This window comes from Macaca nemestrina, chromosome 18 (assembly GCF_043159975.1).
Source record: "Macaca nemestrina isolate mMacNem1 chromosome 18, mMacNem.hap1, whole genome shotgun sequence".
Classification (NCBI taxonomy): domain Eukaryota; kingdom Metazoa; phylum Chordata; class Mammalia; order Primates; family Cercopithecidae; genus Macaca; species Macaca nemestrina.
Genome location: NC_092142.1, coordinates 66,320,477 through 66,342,833, shown reverse-complemented (window position 1 = coordinate 66,342,833; position 22,357 = coordinate 66,320,477). Strand labels below are relative to the sequence as shown.

Below are 22,357 nucleotides of genomic sequence, written 5' to 3'. Positions count from 1 at the left end.
CCAGGCCAGGCTTCCCAGAGGTGCTGATCCCCAGCCCTTGCCTTGTGGGATGAGCTCAGGATGTCTTCAGTGCAGGGGCAAGGAATCCAACCCTGTTTTGTAGAAGGGCAAACTGAGGTGCAGAACAACAGAGCAACTCTCTGAGGGTCGCAAAATAGTCTGGTACCAAAATTGAAGGTAGAAGTGGGTTTTCTGGAGCCCCTGTGAGAGGGTCAGCTGACCCTGAATGCTGTCTTTTCCCAATATTGTTGTTTTGGGCTCTTTTGGCCCATAAAGTCCATTTCTTTCAGAGATGTCCACCCTGATGTCACAGAGGGCAAAGACAGGTGCCTTGGAAGGGAGGGTTTGGAGAAGGGGGTTGATGTTCAGACCCCAGTCTTTTTCCAAGACTGTGGCAGGCTGCGGCACAGTGACTGAGATGTCTTGGGCAAATGCGTATGGGGCAAAAAGGGAGTGGCTGGGCCCTCGGCTGGCCCTGGAACCTGAAACAGGGCCTGGAGACATGAAATTAGTCCATTTAGAGGGCTCTGCTGAAATAAGTCAAGCTCAGTTCCAAAAATGTGACCTGTTATCCAGGCTTACTCTCCTACAAGGTTAGACAGATTTCCAGTTAAAACAAGGAAACGGGCCGGGCGCAGTGGCTCACACCTGTAATCCCAGCACTTTGGGAGGCCAAGGCAGGCAGATCATGAGGTCAAGAGATTGAGACCATCCTGGCCAACATGGTAAAACCCCGTTTTCATGTGGCCACTCAGACTGAAGCTAAGAATCTCCTTACTATAAATACAAAAAATTAGCCGGGCGTGGTGGCGGGCACCTGTAGTCCCAGCTACTCAGGAGGCTGAGGCAGGAGAATGGCATGAACCTGGGAGACGGAGCTTGCAGTGAGCCGAGATCGCACCACTGCACTCCAGCCTGGGTGACAGAGTAAGACTCCGTCTCAAAAAAAAAAAAAAAAAAAGAAACCCCGTCTCTATTAAAAATACACACACCAAAAAAACATTAGCTGGACGTGGTGTTGGGTGCCTGTAGTCCCAGCTACTTTGGAGGCTGAGGCAGGAGAATCGCTTGAACCTGGGAGGTGAAGGTTGCAGTGAGCTGAGATCGTGCCACTGAACTTCAGCCTGGGCGACAGAGCGAGACTCCGTCTCAAAAAAAAAAAAAAAAACAAACAAGGAAACGATGTTAATAATGCCTGATTTGAGCCAGTGTTGTGGCAAGGCATCCTAGGCATGGAAAGTTTACAGGCTCGACTCTATTGGGGTGCAATGCTGATGTTCTTCATAACACGCCTTTCCTCTGGGTAGGAACTGGCTGGGGACTTGCCGGCTGCCCCTGACAGAGACCATTTCCGAGGTATACGAGCTCTGTGCCTTCCTGGACAAAAGGGACATCACCTACGAGCCAATGAAAGTGGCTTTGAAGACTCATCTGGAGCCGAGGACTTTGGCACCCATGGATGTGCTCAGTAAGTGAGAAAGCTTCTAGGTTTGAATTTAGCATCAGGGGAGTATCTGGGGGATTGGAGGGAATAGATGAGGTGGCCAGGACGAGGAACTGTAGATGGAGGAGGAGGGGAAAGCCAGGCCAATATTTTGGATTTTTACGAAAGGGAAACTATAATGTTAAGTGCTCTGTCCTCACCTCCAAGCCCACAATTCATCTCCAGCAGCAGACAGGGCTGTTACCCAGTCTGCAGCCATGTAGGACCCCCAAGGCAGGCCTGCCTTGACCCTGGGAGCTGACTTGCTGTGCTTCTCATAGCCATGCAGGGAGGAGCCTCCTCGATGTTAAACAGAGCTGTCCCTGGGTCCATTTAATAGCTGAAAAATAGGTTCAGAGAAGAAAACTCGCTCAAGTTACACAGTGGTCAAGCTGGGGTTTGACTGAGTCCAAAGCTACTGTTGTTTTCACCAGCTGCCTATAACTTCTTATTACCAAAAATCTGGGGGGCAAAGTTTAAGCTGTATTACTATCATTTAGCACCATTCAACATTTATTGAGTACTGGCCATATACCAGGACAGCAGTAGACATTGGTGGTACAGAAGTAAGCAACAGAGTCTCTGTCTTCCTAGAGTTCACAGTCTAGTTCTATACATCTTACCTCTTGGTTATATAATCTAGTTATATACCCTTCATTCATTACAGAGCTCATTAGAAACTGCTTCCCAAACATCAGAACAAGGCCTACATATAGTCAGCTCCAGGAAAAGGGTCATGGGTTCATCTTCCCAGCATATAGCCCCCATTCTCCAGACATGCCTAGAGGCTTAGTCTCATAAAAGTGACAGGGATTTGATGGGAGTAGGCTCCATGACATTTGCCAAACCACAAACACAAACACGCAGAGGGAGATTCTTAGCTTCAGTCTGAGTGGCCACATGAAAAGCTACACACCCAGGACACACCCAGCCAGAAACTGGAGGCAGTTGGCATTGTAGGTGGACAGGGTCATCAACCCAGCTTTCCTGAGGGAGGAGGGTCAGGTGAAGAGGGGCAGTGCCCTTTCCCACCTCACCACCCAGGAAACCTTGCAGCAAGCAACGTTTATGTCAGGGATTTTTGCTGCTTCTCAGAGTAGGCAACACAATATGACTGAGGAAAGATATTGAGACTTAACATGAAATACACTACTGACCAAAGGGCCCTACCTGCTTTCCCTTCTGGCCATATGATTATGTGTTCTATCTCGATTCCCATAGATGAGTGGACAGCAGAGATCACTGTGTATTCCCCACAACAGATCATCAAAGTGTATGTTGGAAGCCACTGGTATGCAACCACCCTGCAGACACTGCTGAAGGTACTGCCAGCCTTGGCTGCCCTGCTCCCCATCTGGCATCACCACCTGAGCTGCTCTGGGGGCCATCACCTGGCCCTCACACAGCTTCCAGCACTTGCTTAGAAGAAAGACTTTCCCGGAAGGCGCAGTGACTCATGCCTGTAATCCCAGCACTTTGGGAGGCTGAGGTGGGCAGATCACGAGGTCAGGAGTTCAAGACCAGCCTGACCAACATGGTGAAACCCTATTTGTACTAAAAATACAAAAATTAGCGGGGTGTGGTGGCACGTGCCTGTAATCCCAGCTACTTGGGAGGCTGAGGCACCAGACTCACTTGAACCCAGGTGGTGGAAGTTGCAGTGAGCCGAGGTTGCCCCACTGCACTCCAACCTGGGTGACGGAGTGCAACTCTGCCTCAAAAAACAAAACAAACAGAGCGCAAGTGAACCGAGCAGCCTGCTGGGAAGGCCCTCTGGAGTTTGGGTAGGGAGGGGGCCAGCTCTGAGGGGCCTGGACTGAGAAGGAGGTACGGTGGGCTTCCAAATGCCTTGAGATGGTGGTCTAGGGGCCATGAAAAGTTGAAGCAGGGATGATGTGCTTCTCCCTGGATGCTCTGCTCCCTACCATAGTTCCCTGTGACTGACAAGACAGGGAGATGGAAATCTCAAAGCTTCTGCTCTAGTGTAGTTGGGAAAGGGGAGTGAAAGAAGATTGGCCTGTCCCTTCCCAAAGACCGAGGCTCTGAGACTGAGTCTGGTGTCCAACCCCCTCCAGTATCCAGAACTGCTGTCCAACCCTCAGAGAGTGTACTGGATCACATATGGACAAACCCTGCTCATCCACGGGGATGGCCAGATGTTCCGACACATTCTCAACTTCCTGAGACTTGGCAAACTCTTTTTACCATCTGAATTTAAGTAAGTGAAGCAAGGACACAGTAAGATGAAATCATGAAGGCTGACCCCTCCCTTAGCAACAAAGGAGACCTGATTTGCAGCCTTCAGGGAGGAGGTTATTTTATTTCGGCGGCAGCAGCTCCAGGAACTTATGCCCCCTCCCACACTCCCACCCTAGCTGCCCAGTCAGACATCTTGTCATTTGTAGGGAATGGCCCCTCTTCTGCCAGGAGGTGGAGGAATACCACATTCCATCCCTCTCAGAAGCCCTTGCACAATGTGAAGCATACAAGTAAGGAAACTTTTTCACGACTCTATGTTTAGAATTTGGTCCTTTAAATTCCTCTTGAAATCCTGTCCTAAGTCCCACTCCTAGAGGATCCTGTTCTCCTTGGGGTTGAGGGAGTGAAGCAGGCCCAGGATTGGCCAGTGACCTAGGCAGAACCCTTTAAGAGCCCCTTCTTCTCTGCTGTCTAGCATTAACTCCCAGCCAAAGGGCAGATCTGACCAACTGGCCAATGGCCTGATGGAAGTCTCTGCTCACTAACCCACCCCTCTTTCTGCAGGTCATGGACTCAGGAGAAAGAATCTGAAAATGAAGAAGCTTTTCCCATCAGGAGGCTGCACGTGGTGACAGAAGGGCCAGGGTCACTGGCAGAGTTCAGTAGAGACACTAAAGAAGTAAGCCCCAGCCTCCTCTGGTTGTTGTTGTCCTCAAAAACCACTACCACCAGGCTCAGGGTGGAGGGAGGCAGGCTCAGCTACTGAGGGATGCAGTAAAACGAAAGAGCAGGGCCTACATGGATTCCTAGGACAGAACCTGGTTTCTGAACCGTGAAGGAGGCACAGGAACTTACTGGCCACTTGTGGCCTGCGATGCTGATTGAATCTCCTGTTGGAATGACAGGCCACTGGGCTGGTACTACCCCTACTCAGCCTGAGCAAAGCTCAAGTGGGTGACCCCTGTCAGGGATGAGATTGTTCAGGGAGAGCAAGTGAAGTCCTGGAGGCCCAGCTTATTAGATCTTGGGCAAGGTGTTGATGTCCATGCCCAACCTATCCAGAGTTACTGTGCCCTTCCCTCCCCAGACCACAGCCTACATGCCTGTGGACTTTGAAGACTGCAGTGACAGGGCTCCATGGAACAAGGCTAAGGGAAACCTGGCCAGGTCCAACCAGATGGAGGAAGCTGAGCAGTATACCCGGCCCATCCAGGTGTCCCTATGCCGAAATGCCAAGAGGGCTGGCAACCCCAGCACATACTCACACTGCCCTGGCTTATGTACCAACCCCGGACACTGGGGGAGCCACCCTGAGAGCCCCCCAAAGAAGAAATGCACCACAATCAACCTCACACAGAAATCTGAAACCAAAGACCCTCCCGCCACTCCCATGCAAAAACTCATCTCCCTGGTGAGAGAATGGGACATGGTCAATTGCAAACAGTGGGAATTCCAGCCACTGACAGCCTCCCGGAGCAGCCCCTTGGAGGAGGCCACCCTGCAGCTCCCCTTGGGAAGTGAGGCTGCTTCCCAGCCCAGCCCCTCAGCTGCCTGGAAAGTCCATTCCACAGCCTCAGAGAAGGATCCAGGACCACAGGCAGGGGCTGGAGCTGGACCGAAAGACAAGGGGCCAGAGCCAACCTTCAAGCCATACTTCCCCCAAAAAAGACCCATCACCCTGAAGGACTGGAGCAAGCAGAGGACCAAGGAGAGAGGTGAGTCCTGTCCCACTTTGATCTAAGTCTTATTCACAACAGAGAAGGCAAACTCCTTGGCCAAGATGGCAGAGCAAGTTAGTGACAAAGGAGGACTAGACCCCCCCTGCTCACCAATGCCATCTCTGTGCCAGGCAGCAGACACAGAAATGACCGGCACATTGGCATGGCTGGAGGGGCCAGGAGAACACATGGTGAAGGGATGAGCGCTGTGGGAAGAGGGTACCTATAAAGCAGGAGCACAAAAGAGGCTGAGGGCTGGGGAGTCAGCAGGGGAAGGATGAAGTCCAGGATGTTTGGAAGTGCAGGGCATGAGTCTAGCTGGAGGCCAGGCTTCATGTGCAGATGTGATAAAAGATGAGGCTGAAGACAGAAGTCATCAGGACAGGGCTTGCGGGCCAGCTTCAGGATGTGGTACTCCGTTCTGACCAGGACAGGAGTGAGCAGCCTCTGACGGATTTTAGACAAGAGCACAGGGATCAGGTGTGCCCATCAGAAAGTGTGCTCCAGGAGCAGAGGAAATGCAGCAGGAGCTAGGTGTTCGAAGCCACTTGGAGTTCTTTCTAGGCTAGGGGAAGGAGGCTAGGCAGCTAGGGGATGGAAGGAGGGTTGGGCCAAGGAGGAGCCAGGTTTCTAGCCTGTGGGACTACAAGGGGGTGGATGGGCCCTTACTGAGGTGTGAGTAAGAGAAAGAGCAGAGCTTGGGGAAGGACACACACTAAGTGTGAAATGCCAAGGGACATCCAGGTGGAGAAGCCCAGGAGGTAGCAGGGGCTACAGGGACTGAGCTGGATAGTGTGTGTAGCCAGCTAAGGGGAGGCGGCCAAGGAACTGTGCTGATAATTGCTGTGCCAGGCTGCTGCCTCTGCTCCCTCAAAGCCCTGCCTGCAGTATTGTCACCTTCCCTATTAGTGGCTCCAGCCCTGCTTGGAGGGGCCTTCTTGGACTCTTGCCTGTGAGCCCTAAGTTGGTCTGTTAAGCTTGGGATGACAAAGCATGTCCACTCTCTGGACATGCATCAAAGGCTGGCCCCAAAAGCTCTCAACTTAAAATTTTATATAGATTTCTAGCCCTCAGCTGGGTTACTGTCCACTCCATTTGAGACGTCTTAATTCAACAGAGGAATCTGGAGTTTCTTGGAGTTCCAAAATGTTCAGGATTTGACTTGCAGTGATGCCAGGGCAATGAAGAGAGGAGCGGCCAGGACAGGCCCCTGCCAGCCCAGGGTGTCACTTCTGAGAAACTAGAGATGGCAGCTGTTGCAAGGCTGGGGTAACTTGATTGTACTGTCCTGTCACCAGAGGTCCCCTCCCTCCTTGGGCTCTGAGGTAGCTTAAGGAGAGCCCCTGCTTTGGTAGATTTGATGGTAATTGAAGAAAAGAATTTTAAAAGCCTGGGTGTGGTAGCTTACGCCTGTAATCCCAGCACTTTGGGAGGCTGAGGCGGGTGGATCACCTGAGTTCAAGAGTTCGAGACCAGCCTGGCCAACATGGTGAAACCCCATCTCTTCTAAAAATACAAAAATTAGCCAGGCATGGTGGCACATGCCTGTAATCCCAGCTACTCAGCAGGCTGAGGCAGGAGAATTGCCTGAACCTGGGAGGCAGAGGTTGCAGTGAGCCAAGATTGTGCCATTGTACTCCAGCCTGGGCAACAAGAGCAAAACTCTATTTCAAAAAATAATAATAATAATAAATTTTTTTAAAAGGAGAGCCCCCTCCCTATATTGTTTTCACAGAAATCCCTGCCCCTGAGCAGCCTCTGCCTGAGGCCAGTGAGGTGGACAGCCTAGGGGTTATCCTCAAAGTGACTCACCCCCCTGTGGTGGGCAACGATGGCTTCTGCATGTTTTTTGAGGACAGCATCATCTACACCACACAGATGGACAACCTCAGGCATACACCACCCACAGCCAGCCCCCAGCCCCAAGGTGAGGCTCTGGAACCAGGCCAAGCCCTGCGCCTCCTCGTGAGGATGCCTGAGCCCCCTCCCAGGTTATTTCAGGCAGAGACAGTGGCCTGGGGGCCCTACCCCTCTCCCCCTCCTCACACTGTCTCTAAGGCCCTATTGTTGACAGATGTGGCCACATCTACTTTCCCTCCTCCACAGAAGTGACTTTCCTGAGTTTCTCTCTGTCCTGGGAAGAGATGTTTTATGCACAGAAATGTCACTGCTTCCTGGCTGACATCATCCTGGATTCCATCAGGCAAAAGGACCCCAAAGCCATCACAGCCAAGGTGGTCTCCCTGGCCAACCAGTTGTGGGTATGTGTGATAGGCCCCAGGCCCTGGGGCACCCTATACCTTCTCCACCTCTTCCCCTGTCCCACAGTAAGTGGTGCAAGGCAAGAGGAAGTAAGCCAAGATGGGGTTAAGGAGAAGGCCAGGACCAGAAGAGTGGTGGGACAGGCAGGGACGGGCAAGCAGAGCAGTTGCACCTGGACTGAGCCTCAGCCAAGAGGCAGATTTGCAGTGACAGTGCCTGCCCCCGACCTCTGTGGCTCTGCAGGCCCAGAGAAGTCACTGCTCTGCATCTCACTCTGAGGGGCTAGGAGCTGCCCTAGCCCTGCCTGATCGTGGGCTCTCCTGGCAGACCCTGCACATCAGCCCCAAGCAGTTTGTGGTAGATTTGCTGGCCATCACCGGCTTCAAGGACGACCGGCACACCCAGGAGCGCCTGTACAGCTGGGTGGAGGTGAGGGTCACTTGCAACCCCTGGAAATCCACTGACCCTGTGGATGCCTCAGATGGACATGTGTCTTGCTGCACCAGGGCTGGGTCAGTACTGCCCAGAAAGCTAGACAGGCACCTTAGGCCACTGCTCCCAGGGAGGGAGAAACTGGATGAAATTAACCAATCCAGAGTAGTCCAAAAGCAGTATTTAGGTCACTGGTTTTTATAGTTTTCCTCTAATGATACCAACTGCCTTCATCACTAACAACCCTGGCCACACTTAGGTACACATATCATACGAGCCCAAGCTTTGACTCATATGGGAGTGAGGCCTTTTCAACCAGTGATAGCAGCTTCACCTATCTGGCCACGATGTCACCATTTGTGTACATTCCTTTCATATTTAAACTACTTTTAAGCATTCTTTACAAAGAAAAAGAAAATGTTCAATAAGGGCAAAGAAATGATCAAAGGTTTTTTTGTTGTGGTTTTTTTTTTTTCCTTTTCTGATTCCTTAATCTAATTTTAACATTGAGGTGGAAACGATTTAGGCAGTTTCTCATTGATCTGACACTTCTATAATCAAGAGCATTATTATAACACCTTTTACCATAAGCCCTCTAGTACCCAGTTACCATTAGGCATCTGGCTCATATGTGGTTTGTAAAGGGGAAGTCAGCGTGTGTGGCTAGAAAATGGAAAACTGGTAGCAGGAAACATGTTTTTGACCCTCCAGTCTTTCTGCTTAGTTCCCTGATAGCCATTTCTAGCCCCATCCTGTGAGATGCCCTTGGGCAGAGCTGGGCCCTAGAGCATCAAAAGTCCTCTACAGCCGGGCTTGCCCTGTCCCTGCGGATGGGAGAACCCCACCCACAAGGAGCTAGAGTAGGCAACTGGCCAGGAAATCAGGGATAAGACTGGCCTTTCCTTCCAGCTTACACTGCCCTTCGCCAGGAAATATGGCCGCTGCATGGACCTGCTCATCCAGAGGGGCCTGTCTAGGTCTGTCTCGTACTCCATCCTGGGAAAGTACCTACAAGAGGACTAGGGTGTCCAGAGATACAGCCCTTTGTGCCCCACCCACCAAGGTTCATGTTAACTGGAGATAGCCCCAGAATGCATGTGCCCATCAGTGGGTACATATCAGTCTATTTTTTATTATAAACAAATAAAACAGTAAATCACACATCAAAGACCTAGACTCCTTCTCTGAGACACCAAAGGCCTAACAACCAGTAAGATAATTTTAGACAACTCTGTTGAAAGTTATTCAAAAGGCATCAAGTCAAAATAACCAAAATGCCCCCGTAAAGAAGTGGCTGGGCCTGGGGGCCAGGACAGGCAAGCATCAGGGCCCTGTAGAGGTGGACCTGCCCCTATGGTAACAGCTCGGCTTTAAGTCCAGGGATTAGGGATCAGCTGCTAGGAGCCCACCTATGTTCTTCCTGAGGGGTGGGGGCAGCCTAGTCACTGCCCAGAGGCACATGGTCCCCCACCAGCCTACAGCATGAAAACACCCAATGTCTGCTCTAGCCTGTTCTTAACCCACAACTGGGATGGGAGCTGAGGACAGGAGAAGGGGTCATGGGGCCAGGAGCCTATTAAGGCTCTACAACCAGACTCCCCTAGAGAGGCCCCGTGCCAGTTAGTCCGATGGCCACACACATCAGAAAGGGTAGTCAACAGTGCTGCACACGTAGGTTGGAGGCGGCCCAGGTGTCCGCCACACCCTGGTCACAGCAGATCCAGAGAGGCAATGTTCCTTGGAGCTGCAGGCTGCTGGATCTACTGCTCGTCCAGTCCCGAGCTCAGACCTGCAGAGCCAGGCCAGGCATGAATGCCTGCTTCCCTGACTCTGGGCCCAGGGGGTGTCTGGGGAATGGCTCTGGCCCACCCACCCCAAGCTCTACCCAAAGTAAAGGGCTACCCTGTCCTGGGAGGGGCTGGTCACAGTCACAGGCCCAGTCTGGGCTGGGGAAGGGCTGGTGGGTAAGGGCAAATGGCACTCACACAGGATAAGTCCTCAAGGCCCCTACCCAGGGCCTGCCCTGACACACAGCTGCTATCAGAGCCACTGGAGCCACTGGCTGATGGGCACTGGGATGAGACCTCTGAGTCCTCAGGAGCTAGGGAGGGAGACTGGGTGAGCTGTCAGCACGGAAGGCCCCAGACCCCAAGCCATGCCCTCCTGTCTCTGGCTGGGCCCAGACATACTCAAAGAGGGCTGGCTGCCCAGCTCTGCCTCAGTCTCCAGTGCTGCTTCCTCCAGGAAGTTGGGGGGATACCGGGGACAGTGGAGACCCAGAAGAGCTGGGTCTCTGTACAGGTGCAGGTTGAGGGACCCCAGAACAGAGCAAGAGGCAGGGTCTCCAGGAAGGGAGTTCGAGGCCCCCAGGTAGAGGCTGTCATAGTCCAATGGGGCCACGGCAATGGACGCCCGAGATCGAACTTCTGCATAAGAGAGAGGGTCAGTCTGGGACAGGCCAGAGCCTAGCCTGACCCCAGATCCCAAGGAGAGTGCGGGTCAGCACTGACGGAAGGCCACAGTGCTTCCCGCACAGCTTTCCTACTCCTACCCGACACCCTGTAGCCTGCCTGCTACCTCGGCACTTCAGGACACAGTTGATGGTGCGGTCGTTGATGGCTTCCTCGCTGGGGGCAATGTCTCGGAAGGCCTTATTCCCCACACCCATGGACACCATCTCAGCCATGCGCACCTCTGGGTGGAGAGTGGACATAAGTGGGACGTTTCTGGACATAAGCTTGTCCTTGGGCCTCTACCACCCCCTAAATAAGTCTTTCCCATACACCTCCATCCAGCACATTAAATTGTCCTGTGAGCTGAGCCTTTCTAGTGCCAGGTGCCCTCCTCCCAACAATCCTGTGGGGCAGGTGCCATATTCCCCTTTTAAAGATGAGGCCCCTGGCCAGGCACAGTGGCTCATGCCTGTAATCCCAACACTTTGGGAGGCCGAGGTGGGAGGATTGTTTGAGCCCAGGAGTCTGAGACTAGTCTGGGCAATATAATGAGACCTCTATGAAAAAATTTTAAAAATTAGGCATGGTGGCCAGGCGCGGTGGCTCACGCCTGTAATCCCAGCACTTTGGGAGGCTGAGGCGGGCGGATCACGAGGTCAAGAGATCGAGACCATCCTGGCTAACACGGTGAAACCCCGTCTCTACTAAAAAAAAAAATACAAAAAACTAGCTGGGTGTGGTGGCGGCGCCTGTAGTCCCAGCTACTCGGGAGGCTGAGGCAGGAGAATGGCGTGAACCCGGGAGGCGGAGCTTGCAGTGAGCTGAGATCACGCCACTGCACTCCAGCCTGGGTGACAGAGTGAGACTCCGTCTCAAAAAAAAAAAAAAAAAATATTAGGCATGGTGGCACATGCCTGTAGTCTCAGCTACTTGGGAGGCTTAGGTGGGAAGAATGCTTGAGCTTAGGAGGCAGAGGCAACAATAAGCAGAGATCATGCCACTGCACGCCATCCTGGGCGACAGAGTGAGACCCTGTCTCCAAAAATAAAGAGAGAGAGACAGCCATGATGCCCCTGATACTCCGAGAAGTTCATGTTGTATTCAAAGTCAGAGGCAGTGACAGCAAGGCTGCCTGGCTTTGAATTCCTTTCTACTGCACTGGTGGCTGTCGCTGGGCCTCCTCCTCACTTCCCAAGCTTTTCCAGGTCCCTGGGCTCCTATGGGTCAATGTAAGCTCTCCAGCGAGGGGAGTGTGGGGTGAAGGAGGGGCAGGGACCCACCCTTGTTGTGGACGGCCTGCCTCCAAAGCAGGCGGGAGATGTCAGCTGTCCAGGCCTGCTTGATGGCCAGGCTGGAGGCCTGAAGCACAAAGGTGTCCCTGGCCTTGCGGCGGCGGAACCAGATCTCGAAGCGCAGGTTGCTGTCCCCACAGCACTCAGTGAGACCAAGGTCTGCCATCTGTGGCCAGCGGGGAGAGAGGGGCTTGGTAAGGCATGGGTCGGGAACATAAGTGGCGGGGCTGGGGTGGGCAGGCCTACCTTGAAGGAGCGCTTATAGGCAAATGTGTCAACCCCTGTGGGCCCATGGCGAGGCTTGCTGAAGAGCAGCAGCTCCTCAAAAAGGAAGATGCGGCGCACGGACTTGTGGCGCCCAGTGCGCACCACAAACTCATCCTGTCGCACCAGCTGCCCCTGTTCCTTGAGGTTAACCTGCAGAGTTGGGGGCCAGTGGGTGGCCGGCCTCTTCTGCCTTCTTCTTCCACACCCACCGCCCTTGCCCATCACAGCTTGGGATGACTCACATCACAGCCCTGGATGGCATCCATGGCCAGCAGGTCGTTTCCGTGCCGCAGCTGGAAGTGCACAAGGCTTTGGGCCTCCCTCAGCGCACTGAGCTCTTGCGTGGGGCCCCCGCAGGCCCGTGCCAGCTCCTGCAGCAGCAGCGCATACTTGCCCATGCGCTGGATGGGCTTTAGCAGGTAGGAAGCCAGGTCCAGGTGGTCCCCCAGAGCTTGCTGCTTGTCCTGTGGGTGGGTGGGAGACCACTGAGTGATTTGGGGGCACTCCCCGCATCCCCTACTCTTCCTAGTCTCAGGTTCACGTACCTTGAAGAAGGTGTGCCCATAGCTGGACATCAGGGCATCAGAACGAGGCTTATTCTTGCTGTAGAGCGCGTACATCCCAAACTGCACCCTCTACAAAGACATGTGGCTCAGCCCCAGTGCAAAGGGGCCAGCTCCCTAAGGCTGGCACAGGATAGACCACCCTCAGCTTGAGAGGACCAAGATGCCAGTATATGGCTCCCAGGAAGGCCTCTCCCTACAGACCCAATCTGCCCTGCTTTGAACAAGGGGTGATCTGGCGAGAACAGTACTGGGCAGAGGGGGGTGTGCCCACAGGCCCCTGAGGAAGAAGCCCCTTGCCCTCGGACTGAGCCCCTGCCTTCAGCTCTGCTCCTCCCATGGCTCTAAGAGCTCACCTCACTTGGGACTGTCCTGCTCACTACACTCAGTCACCCCTTTGGCATGCCCCCTTCCTCCATATGACCTTGCACTCTGGGTGGGACACTCACTCCAGCCCCTCCCCTATTCCTCAGCTTAAATATCAGCCCCTCAAAGGCTTCCTCTTGTACCAGGTGTCCTGGCACCGCACTCAGGCCCTCTAAAGCGGAACCTCTGCCCCGCCAGTAATTCACAAACATCTATTCTGCTTATTTTCCTCCTAGCCCCAACTATAATCTACAAGTATCGTTCTTGCTTCTATGTCTCCTCCACTGAACTAAGAGCACTCTCAGGTGCAGAAGCTTGCCAGTCTTGCTCATAGCTGTACCCAGCACAGGGACTGGCACCAAGTATGTGCCCAGCAGCAACTTGGGGACTGTGGCAGAACGAGCTGATACCATGTGGCCTGTTGGGCTTACATGGCGCAGGAAGGCATAGGCCACTCGTGGTGGGTGCCGGGTGCAAGCCTCCAGCTCACGCAGGAAGAAGTGGCAGTGGAAGTCCCGCAGCTTCTCCAGATTGCCAAAGAGGTGGGCACGCTGGCCACGGAGGCCCTGGGGCACATCAGGGCGATCCAGCTCGGGGAAATAGTTCTCCATAGTGTACTCTAGAGCCCGGACATACTCCCGCTCCGTGGCCACCATCTCTGCCAGCACCAGCTGTAGCCTACCAGGTATGGGGAGTCAGGACCCAAGACATTTCTCCTCTACTGCCCTCCCCACCCTGCCTACTACCCATACCTGTTGGGGCTCCTGGGGTCAGAGCTGCCCGGTGGAGGCACAGTAGGGGATGCCTGGGGCGGGGCACCTCCTCCAGCCTCTGGTCTGCAGCAGGCAGCAATAGTGGCCGCGTGGTGGCGGTGGCGGGCAGGTTCACTGAGACTCTGCCCCAGATTCCGATCGAAGCTGTAGGCCTTCCTCAGGGGAGGATGGGCAGGTGCAGTGGGGACCTGGCTGACACACAGGCTAGCTGTGCTGCCCACCGGTGGTAGCTTCAGTAAAGCCTCAAGTTTTTGGTCCAGGGCTAGCCAGGTGTCCTGGCATCGTGCCCAGGCCCAGCGGCACTCCTGGCGGATGGCCTCTGAGCCCAGCCCCGTGGCCAGAGCCCACATCTTTCGGAAGTGGGCAGGAGGCAAGTCAGGGTGCCTGGTCCAGTGCAGCTGCAGCTGCTGCAACACAACCCCTGGGCGTTCCTGCACAAGCTCTGCCAACACTCGCTGCCCCTCCTCAGCCCACATCGAAGCCTGCAACACCAGGGCCGGACAAGCATTAGAGGAGAATCCCGCCAAGCCCACTGGACACTCTGCTCCTCTACCCACTCCCCATTCCCACAGGATGCTGCCCAGGACACAGCCCCAGTGACTGGGTTTTAGGGTCAAACTGAAGACCAGGGAAGAGAACAGGCAGCATGACCAAGAAGAGCTCACGCTCTGCTGAAGCTGGGGCTGCCACCCCTCCGGCCTCATGGATCACTTGTTGCTGGGGAGACTCTCACCCACCTCCCTGAAGAGCTGAAACAGCCTCTCAGCATCTGCCAGCCGCTGGCACCGCTGGGCCAAAGCCCTAGAGAATTCAGTCAGTTGGGCTCGCAGGGCCAGAAAGCGTGCCCCAGGGGGGCCCAGTTCAGCCGCCTCCCAGCCAGTCAGTGGCTGCAGAAACTTCTCCCCTTGCCTGACCTGCTCCTGCAGAGACAGAGACTAGGCTCAGCCAGTCCGGGCTTGGTGGTTCAGCCCCCAGACCCAGATCCTTCCTGCTGACATATCGACATGTCCCCATCAAGTCTGTCCTGTGGTGGAACACCTACCCCTTATCTCCCACTTGCCACCCACATCCACTCTCCTTCTCCACAGCCAAATTCCCTACAGGAATCGCCCTCTCTAGCTCCACTCCACAGCCAAATTCCCTACAGCCCTCTCTAGCTCCACTCTGCCCCATCCGCAGCGCTTCTCAGGCCTCACTGAGTCCACCTCTCAGCACCATTCAGCCCACTCTCTGCTGGGCTCCCCCCGCTCCTCCCCATGCTCCTGATTCTCCTCACTCTTCTCCGGTGGCTCGTCCTCCTCCCCTTCCCTCACCCAGGCCATTAAACACTGGGGATCCTGAGGACAGTGCACTCAATCTCCCAGGCACTCTCATGTAACTGACTTCAAACGTCATCCAAACACCTGGACCCACCAAGTGATCCTCTCCAGCCAGACCGCTCCTCTGAGCTCCAGGCCCGAGACCCAAGGGCCCTCCTCTCATCCCTCACAGCCATCTCAAAAGCATGCCCAAGACTGGACTCTCGAATGCCCTTTCCCCCAGATGACCTCGTCTCCTAGTCTGTCAGGGAACAGCGCCCATTCATCCTTGCAACATCCCTGACCCTTACCCTCCCACACGGGTCCACAGCAAATCCCATCAACTTCTCCAACCCGTCTCCCCTGCCACTATCCTGTCCAGAGAAGGCATTATTTCCCACCTGGACTACTGCAATTGCCTCTTCACTGCACTCCCCATGCCCATCCTCCAAGTCACTGTCTACTTGGAAACTAATGTAATCTTCCTAGAATACGGATCTGATTATGTGGCCTTCCTGATTAAACTTTATACTGACTGCTACAGGGCCCAGTGATGTGGCCACTGACCAGGCTTGTCCCACCACAACTGCCCCCACTCTTTCTCCCTCTCTGCTCTGCACTTCAGCCTCACTGGCCTTATGTTTCCTCAGGCACACCACCCTCCTTCCTGCCACAGGATCTTTGTGCATGCTGTCTTCTAAGCCTGGAATGTGCCCCCACCCTCAACCCTCTTCTGCCTGGTTGACCTCAACTTATCTTTCAACTCTCAGCTCAAAAGTCACCCAAAAAAAGCTTGCCTGACACTCCTGCTGGGTAAAGTCTTGGTTATACCCTCAGGCAGAATCACCTGCACTGATTCTCTCCAGAGATCCTGCCTGGGTTTACAGGCACGTATATGACTGTGATTAATTATAACTGATACTCTCTATGGGACTATAAGGTCCAAGAGAGCAAGGGATTGAATTTCTTTCACAGTTCTGCATTCCTAGTTCCTGGCATTGCATCCCAATACCCATGGCATGAACAACTGACCACACATACCTGGGCAACCTCGTACAGCTCCCGAAAAGAGCCTTGGGCCTGGAGCAGCATGTCCAGCGAGGGCTCCCCAGGCTCCTCCAGCGCTGGCCAGCCCACCTGCTGCAGCCACACTTCAATCTGGAGGGGCACAAGCAGGGCAAGGTGAAGAGAGCTGCCATGGATTGGGGGCTCACGTTTGAGATCGGGGCAGGGCCCACTCTGGGCAAGTAGTTCCGACCTGGTGCAGTCCGCCCTCCTGGGCCTCCAGTGTTTGGACCAACTCTAGGGCCTGTATTCGCTGGTTGCTTTGTAGGGTCAGTTGGTGCAGCAATCCATCCACCCGGTCATATAGCTCGTCAGCCTTGTCCATTGCTGTCCTGGTGTAGGGTATACCATCTTAGACCCCCTGCCTTGCACCACTCCACGCTGTCCTGGCACCCACAATCCTGCCAGGTTCTGAGCTAGCCAGATGAGTCCTGGCATAGAATATGGTGGGCTGGGGCAAAATCTGGGGGCCGGGCTTGCACCCACCTGTAATCTGGACTCAGGGTCACCTCTGGGACCTCTTGCTTCAGCCATGTCAGCTCCCGGCCCCCCTGGCATTGTAGCCATGCCAGCCGTGGCGAGTCTAGCACCTGCTGCATCAGGACCTCTGTCTGCTGTAGCAGCTGACCGACCTCCTGTGATTGAGGGCAATAAGCAGTGGAGGTGGCCGTGGGAGAAAAGGAGGGAGACAGGGAGCATTCATGGAGGGATTGGGAGGGGACACTCACCCCAGACTCCATGGGCTGGGGCACAGCCTTCACACTTTCGATGGCCCCCTGGAGCAGGGCACAAGCCGCCTGGCAGTTCTGCAGTAGGGCTTCCAGCCGCTGTAAGCAGGGGCAGGCATGACTGGAGCAGCACGCAGTGTTGGTTCTGGGCTTCCTGGGTTCCAGGCCACTGCAGCCAGCTTTGTGCTGTTCAAGCCAGTCCAAGAGGCTCCTCCGCAATCCCAAGTTGCCTATATAACTGCCCCCACACCCCGCCCAGTATACTGACCCTCCGGAAATCCAGCCAGGCCCGGTGGCAGTAAGGCAGGCCTCCTCCTAGTGAAGTGGGCAGCCCCGCCGTTGGGATGTGGGTCAGCAGGCTTTGAGAGGGCAACTGCTCCAGCTACAGGAGAGGAAGGTGTTGTGACCCAGGCCTAGGGAGGAGGCACCCCGCCTCTACCCCTAGCCTAACTGGACTTAGTACCTGCAGCCCGGAAGGCACTTCCTTCAGCAGCGTGCTTCCCACTAGCAGCACCTGGTACACGGCCCCTGGGGCTGCTTCCTGCAAGGAACCTGAGCTCAGCCCTATCCCCAGCTCTACAGAAAAGGGCACAATGGCTCATGCCTGTAATTGTAGCAATCTGGGAGGCAAGGCAGGAGGATCACCTGAATTCAGGAGTTCAAGATCAGCCTGGCCAACATGGTGAAACCCCCCTCTACTAAAAATACAAAAATTAGCTGGGCATGGTGGCAGGTGCCTGTAATCCCAGCTATTCGGGAGGCTGAGGCAGGAGAATCACATGAACCCGTGAGATAGAGTTTGCAGTGAGCCAAGATCGCACCACTGCACTCCAGCCTGGGCAACAGAGTGAGACTCCGTCAGAAAAGGAAAAGGAAAGGAAAGGAAAGAAAAGAAAAGAGAAAAGAAAAGGAATGAGGGGAGCTACAATCCCGTACTCACTTGTAGTTGGCTGAGCCCAGAGAAGAGGGAAGAACTTGGGGAACAAATTCGGGCATCAACTAGCACTGTCAGTCCCAGTGCCTGTACTTCGGGCCTAAAGGGGTGAGCTTCAGTTCAGTACCTGACTCCCAGTCCTCACAGCTGGCTCAGGCTCAGTCTCCCAACCCCCACCCTCAAACCTGGGGATGCTTCGCAGGTACAGCAGGAGGCGGATGAGTTCCTGGCTGCTGCACTCAGGCTGAAGCCAGGCTGGGCTGTGGGCACACAGAAGCAGTACTGCCCGGCCTTGGACATCGCGAGTCCCTATGGGGAGGAAGCAGTGAACTCCTGCCCCATTGGGCCACTCCACCTCCACCGCCTCTAGGCCCTCCCGGCTACCTGGCAAGGTGGCCATACCACTGGCCAGCAGCTCCCAACAGAGGTCTTGGGCCAGGAGGCAGTCAGCAGGCTTAGGGAAGCTGGATCCACTGGGGGCTTGGGAAGGGAAATGACTTGGGTCTGCCTTGGGCCACCTATCCAGAGACCCCTCCTTGGATCCCGGCTTCAGCCTGAGTCGGGTCAGAGACCTCCAAGGTCTTGACACTCATTTCTCCAGGCATCCCTATTCCCTTCCCAGACTTCCCTAGCCCAGCCTTCCTTACCTGCCTCCAGCAGCTTTGATGATTTCTCTGATAAAGGGTCTCCAAGGCCCACAGGGTTGCTGTCCAATCCCCCAGGGCTCAAGCCAGATGGCATCACCCTGCTTGGACCTGGGTCCACTACCAACCCTACCCCTGGGGTGTCACCCTCACCCTGTGCCAAGTTGAGGTGGGAGGACATGGGGCATAGGAGGCTCTCCACTCCAGAGGGACCTGGCCCTTCTGACAGGACGGAGGAGCTTTCTACTTTGCCCCTGTGGGGATCCCCCGACTCATCTGCAGCCAGGAGTAACTGAAGCTTCCTGGACAAGGGGCTGCCCTGTAGCCCCTCATCCTGGGCGGCCCCGGTTGGTGGTCTTGGAGGACCCGGGTCCTTAACCTGCATCTGGGAAGCAGGTTCTTCCTCTTCCCAGGCATCCCTGAAACTGCACACAGCAAATCTCCAGTCGGTGGCATGGCCCTGGGAGTCTGGGGACTCATCCCCATCCTCCAGGGGCCTTTCCATCACGCCCTCCTAAAGGTGGGCCTGCTCCGGGCCAGTGGGAGAGGGCTGGGCCTCAGTGTGAACCAGGCTGAAGACAGTCGAGTGGGATTCAGTGGGCAATGCAGGCGAAAGGCATGGGCCGCAGAAGGTGCCAGTCTTAGTGCCAGGGCACAGGAACTGCAATTCAGGCCTGGGGAGAGGGAATAATGTTAGGGGCGTCCCTCTGTCCAGGTCCCCTGTCGGACGCCCGTGGGCCTCTGTTCCGTGCGCGCCCACCCTCAGCGTCCCCACGGCCACTCTCTGCAGGCCCATGCCCATGGGGGCGGCCCCGCCATGGCGCCACGCTGCCTCGTATTCGCTCTCCCGCCGGCCCCGCCGGGCCCTGGCCTCGTTGTGGGGCCTGGCGCGCGCCCCACGTCGCCCTCTGGCGACACTCACGCCCCCGGGCCGCTTCGCGGGGAACCGCGAAGCCGGAGAGCCTTCGAACAGACGGCGGCCTCGACGGCGAGTACAGCGTGCCCGCGCGGCGTCACCGGGCACCGCCTCCTGGCCGCTAGGGAGGGAGGGCAGGGCCGCCGGGGCGCGGCGCCGCGCCGCCCCCTGGGGGCCGGAGGACGGAGCCACAGCCCGCGCAGGTCTCGACGGGGCACAGCCCGGCCGGCGGGGAAGATGAGGTTCCGGCCCCCTCAGCAACCCCCGCTCGCCGCGGTCCTCTCCACGGGCCCGGACGGCCCGCCAGCCCCGCCCCGCCGCAACCCCGGGCCCCGCAGACCGCGCGCCCCACCCGCGGCGTCGCAGTGCGTGGGTCGGGGCAGCGACCAACGGCCGGCAGCACCACCGTGCCCACTTCCCGGGCCTGGCAAGGACGCCGGAAGCGCTGTCCCGCCAGGAAGGCCGCGTGGGTGCGCATGGGTGAGTGCGCGGCGGGGTGGGGGGGCGGGGGGCAGTGGCGGGGAGAGCACTGCGGGATGGGGAGGGGTGGGGGCTCCCAGGGGCTTCCGCGGCTGAATGAGCAGACGGCAGACGGGAGGGGAAGGGCTTCTGTGTAGGGAAGCGGGACGCTGCCTCGGCGCGGGCACCCAGAGACAGGTCGCATGATCCCACGCGGGATGGGGCTGCCATCGGGGTGGGAGTGAGACCAATGGGTGGAACTGATCCAGACCTGCCAGAGTCCCCCAGATCCACCACCCCTTTGCCATCCGTGGCACCCCCTTACCCCCTTCTCCACAAAGTCCAATGCAGGAGGCTGGTGCTGAGGTGGGGTCCTGGAGCCAGAGCACCCAGCCCAGGCCTGGCTTCTCCACTTACCTGCTGGGGGCTCTCCAGGAACTCTGCTCTTTGAGCCTCACCCTCCTCACCTGTAAAAATGGAAAGTCATTTTTCTCCTGGGGTTGCCATGAGGACTGGGGAAGACTCCCTATGTTATACGTCCACCTGCTGCCAGCACTCAGGCTGTGTTGGTGCCCTGCCCCCTCATTTCACCCTGACCACCCCCAGTCAGGGAATCCTGAACTGATGAAAGTCACTTGGGTAGCTGTGTGATTTAAGTTCCCTTTGGGGCATGTGGGCCTGGCCTGACACTCCCCAGAATTTGTGGGAAGATTGTAGGAAGGTCAGCTCTGTGACCAGGAGAAGACCTTGAGCCCCAAGGTGTGCCCAGGCCCATGGTCCCTGGGAAGAGGGGGCACCCGGTGCTACGGCTTCCCTGGCTCTAAGGCAGGCGCCTCTTTCACCAACGTGGGGATGACAACAGGCACAGTAGGACCAACAGCAGTCTCCCCACCCAGCCCAGCCCAGCCCCCAGAGTCCAGACTTTCAGGCAGCTACCGAGGAGCCTTCATGAGCAGGTCTGGCTGCCAGAGGGGAGCCTTGGAGTTGTGCTGCTCTATCCCTAACTCCCAGCCAGACCTCTCTTCCCACCCTGCTGGCTTCAGAAAGCATCTTCCAACCTTGGCTTCTTCCCCGGTTCTGTCCCAGGGCCACCCCCACTGAGTCACTGCCTTCTGCTCCCTCCCTCCCCTTCTGCTGCCCACTGGCACCCACCAGCCAAGGCCCCCAGGAGCCCTAAGAGCTGGGAGGGACCTGCTGGCAGGCACACATACCCCTGTGAATGCCAGAGGCAAAGAAAAGCCTCAAGCCACAGGCTATAGCTGACCCTGGCACCCTGGGCACAGCAGGCAGATTCAGGGGAGGTACAGCCACACTGAGATAGAGGCAGGGCTAGGCCCTGGTTTCTCCACTCCACAGAGAATGTGCATTGTAAGCTTCACGGAAACAGAGACTGTATGTTATCCACTTCCGTCCTTCCAGCATCCGGCACAGGGCCTGGCACAGAATAAATGCTTTGGGGCGCTTGACACTCATCACACTACCCCTGCCCTCCTGAGGCTCCACATCTATGTATCAGATGGAAACCAGAGTCACAAATGGAGACAGATTCAGAGACTCAGCCCGAAAGGAGACAGAAGAGGCAGAGAGCTACAGGTTGCATGGCCCCAGGATGGCAAAGGTACAGATAGAAATGAGGACACACTGAGGCCTAGTGGGGAATATTGGGGAGCTGGGCCTGAAGCCAGCCAGGGGTGGCTGACCACAGCAGGCTTTGTGGGCTGAGCTTGCAGGACTGAGCAGTGACTCATGGGGCCCATCTCTGTGGCTCTCCTGGCAGCAGAATCAACTCACAGCAGCCTTTTCCACTGAGATCATAAAATGGGAATGGGCCTCCCTCCCCTGACCCTTCCCCAACTCTCCCTCAGCCTCCCATTTCTTGCCGACGTGACTCAATCAAAAAATAAAATGGGCCGGGCACTGTGGCTCATGCCACAAAATCCCAGCACTTTGGGAGGCCAAGTCAGGGAGATCACCTAAGGTCGGGAGTTCCAGACTGGTTTGGCCAACATGGCAAAACCCTGTCTCTACTAAAAATACAAAAATTAGCCAGATGTGGTGGCGGGCTTCTGTAATCCCAGCTACTTGAGAGGCTGAGGCAAGAAAATCACATGAACCTGGGAGGCAGGGGTTGCAGTGAGCCAAGATCACACCACTGAACTCCAGCCTGGGTGACAGAGCGATACTCTGTCTCATAAATAAATAAATAAAAAGGGAGGGGAGGGCTCTGGGCCTCACTGGGCCTAGTGACAACAGACCCATAGTCATTCGCCTTGCACACCCCTCTTCAGTACTACCCCAAATACTGAGGGCAACAAATACCCCAGAACTTCCAGACCTCACTTGCCTTTGACCTAAATAAACTCCAGACTCCTTGGTATGACAGTCAAGGCCACTTAGAAGCATCACAGCCTTCCCATCTACCTCCCAGACTGGCCTGGAAAACAAATCTGATCACTAGTCTAGTCTCACACTGGCTCCTCTTCTTGAAGGCCCATGCCCATCTCC

General features: G+C 55.9%; 2 protein-coding genes across 8 annotated transcripts in view; one reads left to right on the top strand and one right to left on the bottom strand.

Moving 5' to 3' along the window:
• LOC105491430 (potassium channel tetramerization domain containing 19) overlaps positions 1-9,255 on the top strand; it is a 37,764-nt gene extending 28,509 nt beyond the window's left edge. For 4 of the 5 annotated variants that reach the window (XM_011757855.2, XM_011757856.2, XM_024795927.2 and 1 more), the window contains 10 exons: positions 1,308-1,468; positions 2,705-2,805; positions 3,559-3,701; positions 3,889-3,972; positions 4,247-4,361; positions 4,770-5,397; positions 7,136-7,327; positions 7,507-7,661; positions 7,990-8,091; positions 9,004-9,255. In XM_011757855.2, coding sequence (XP_011756157.2) covers positions 1,308-1,468; positions 2,705-2,805; positions 3,559-3,701; positions 3,889-3,972; positions 4,247-4,361; positions 4,770-5,397; positions 7,136-7,327; positions 7,507-7,661; positions 7,990-8,091; positions 9,004-9,117 — 1,795 coding nt within the window. In that variant the 3' untranslated portion in view covers positions 9,118-9,255. The remainder of the gene's footprint in view (positions 1-1,307; positions 1,469-2,704; positions 2,806-3,558; positions 3,702-3,888; positions 3,973-4,246; positions 4,362-4,769; positions 5,398-7,135; positions 7,328-7,506; positions 7,662-7,989; positions 8,092-9,003) is intronic. The other variant, XM_024795928.2, reaches the window with a different exon arrangement.
• On the bottom strand, positions 9,207-20,901 carry LOC105491429 (pleckstrin homology and RhoGEF domain containing G4). Of its 3 annotated transcripts, XM_011757853.3 has the most exons (23): positions 20,789-20,901; positions 20,270-20,319; positions 18,481-19,151; positions 18,218-18,313; positions 18,019-18,142; positions 17,840-17,933; positions 17,363-17,440; positions 17,168-17,281; positions 16,900-16,998; positions 16,658-16,806; positions 16,365-16,503; positions 16,148-16,264; positions 14,546-14,728; positions 13,788-14,290; positions 13,467-13,713; positions 12,652-12,741; positions 12,349-12,570; positions 12,086-12,256; positions 11,828-12,005; positions 10,672-10,788; positions 10,284-10,520; positions 10,080-10,195; positions 9,207-9,883 (listed from the first exon to the last, which is right to left on the bottom strand). In XM_011757853.3, the coding sequence occupies exons 3-23, from the start codon at positions 18,980-18,982 to the stop codon at positions 9,878-9,880; spliced, it is 3,582 nt and encodes a 1,193-aa protein (XP_011756155.1). In that variant the 5' UTR covers positions 18,983-19,151; positions 20,270-20,319; positions 20,789-20,901; the 3' UTR covers positions 9,207-9,877. The 3 variants fall into 3 exon arrangements, with proteins under 3 accessions (XP_011756155.1, XP_011756154.1, XP_070940826.1); XM_011757852.3 differs by lacking the exons at positions 20,270-20,319; positions 20,789-20,901 and adding an exon at positions 19,400-19,530; XM_071084725.1 differs by lacking the exons at positions 20,270-20,319; positions 20,789-20,901 and having other exon boundaries at positions 18,481-19,371.
• Positions 20,902-22,357: the final 1,456 nt, after the last annotated feature.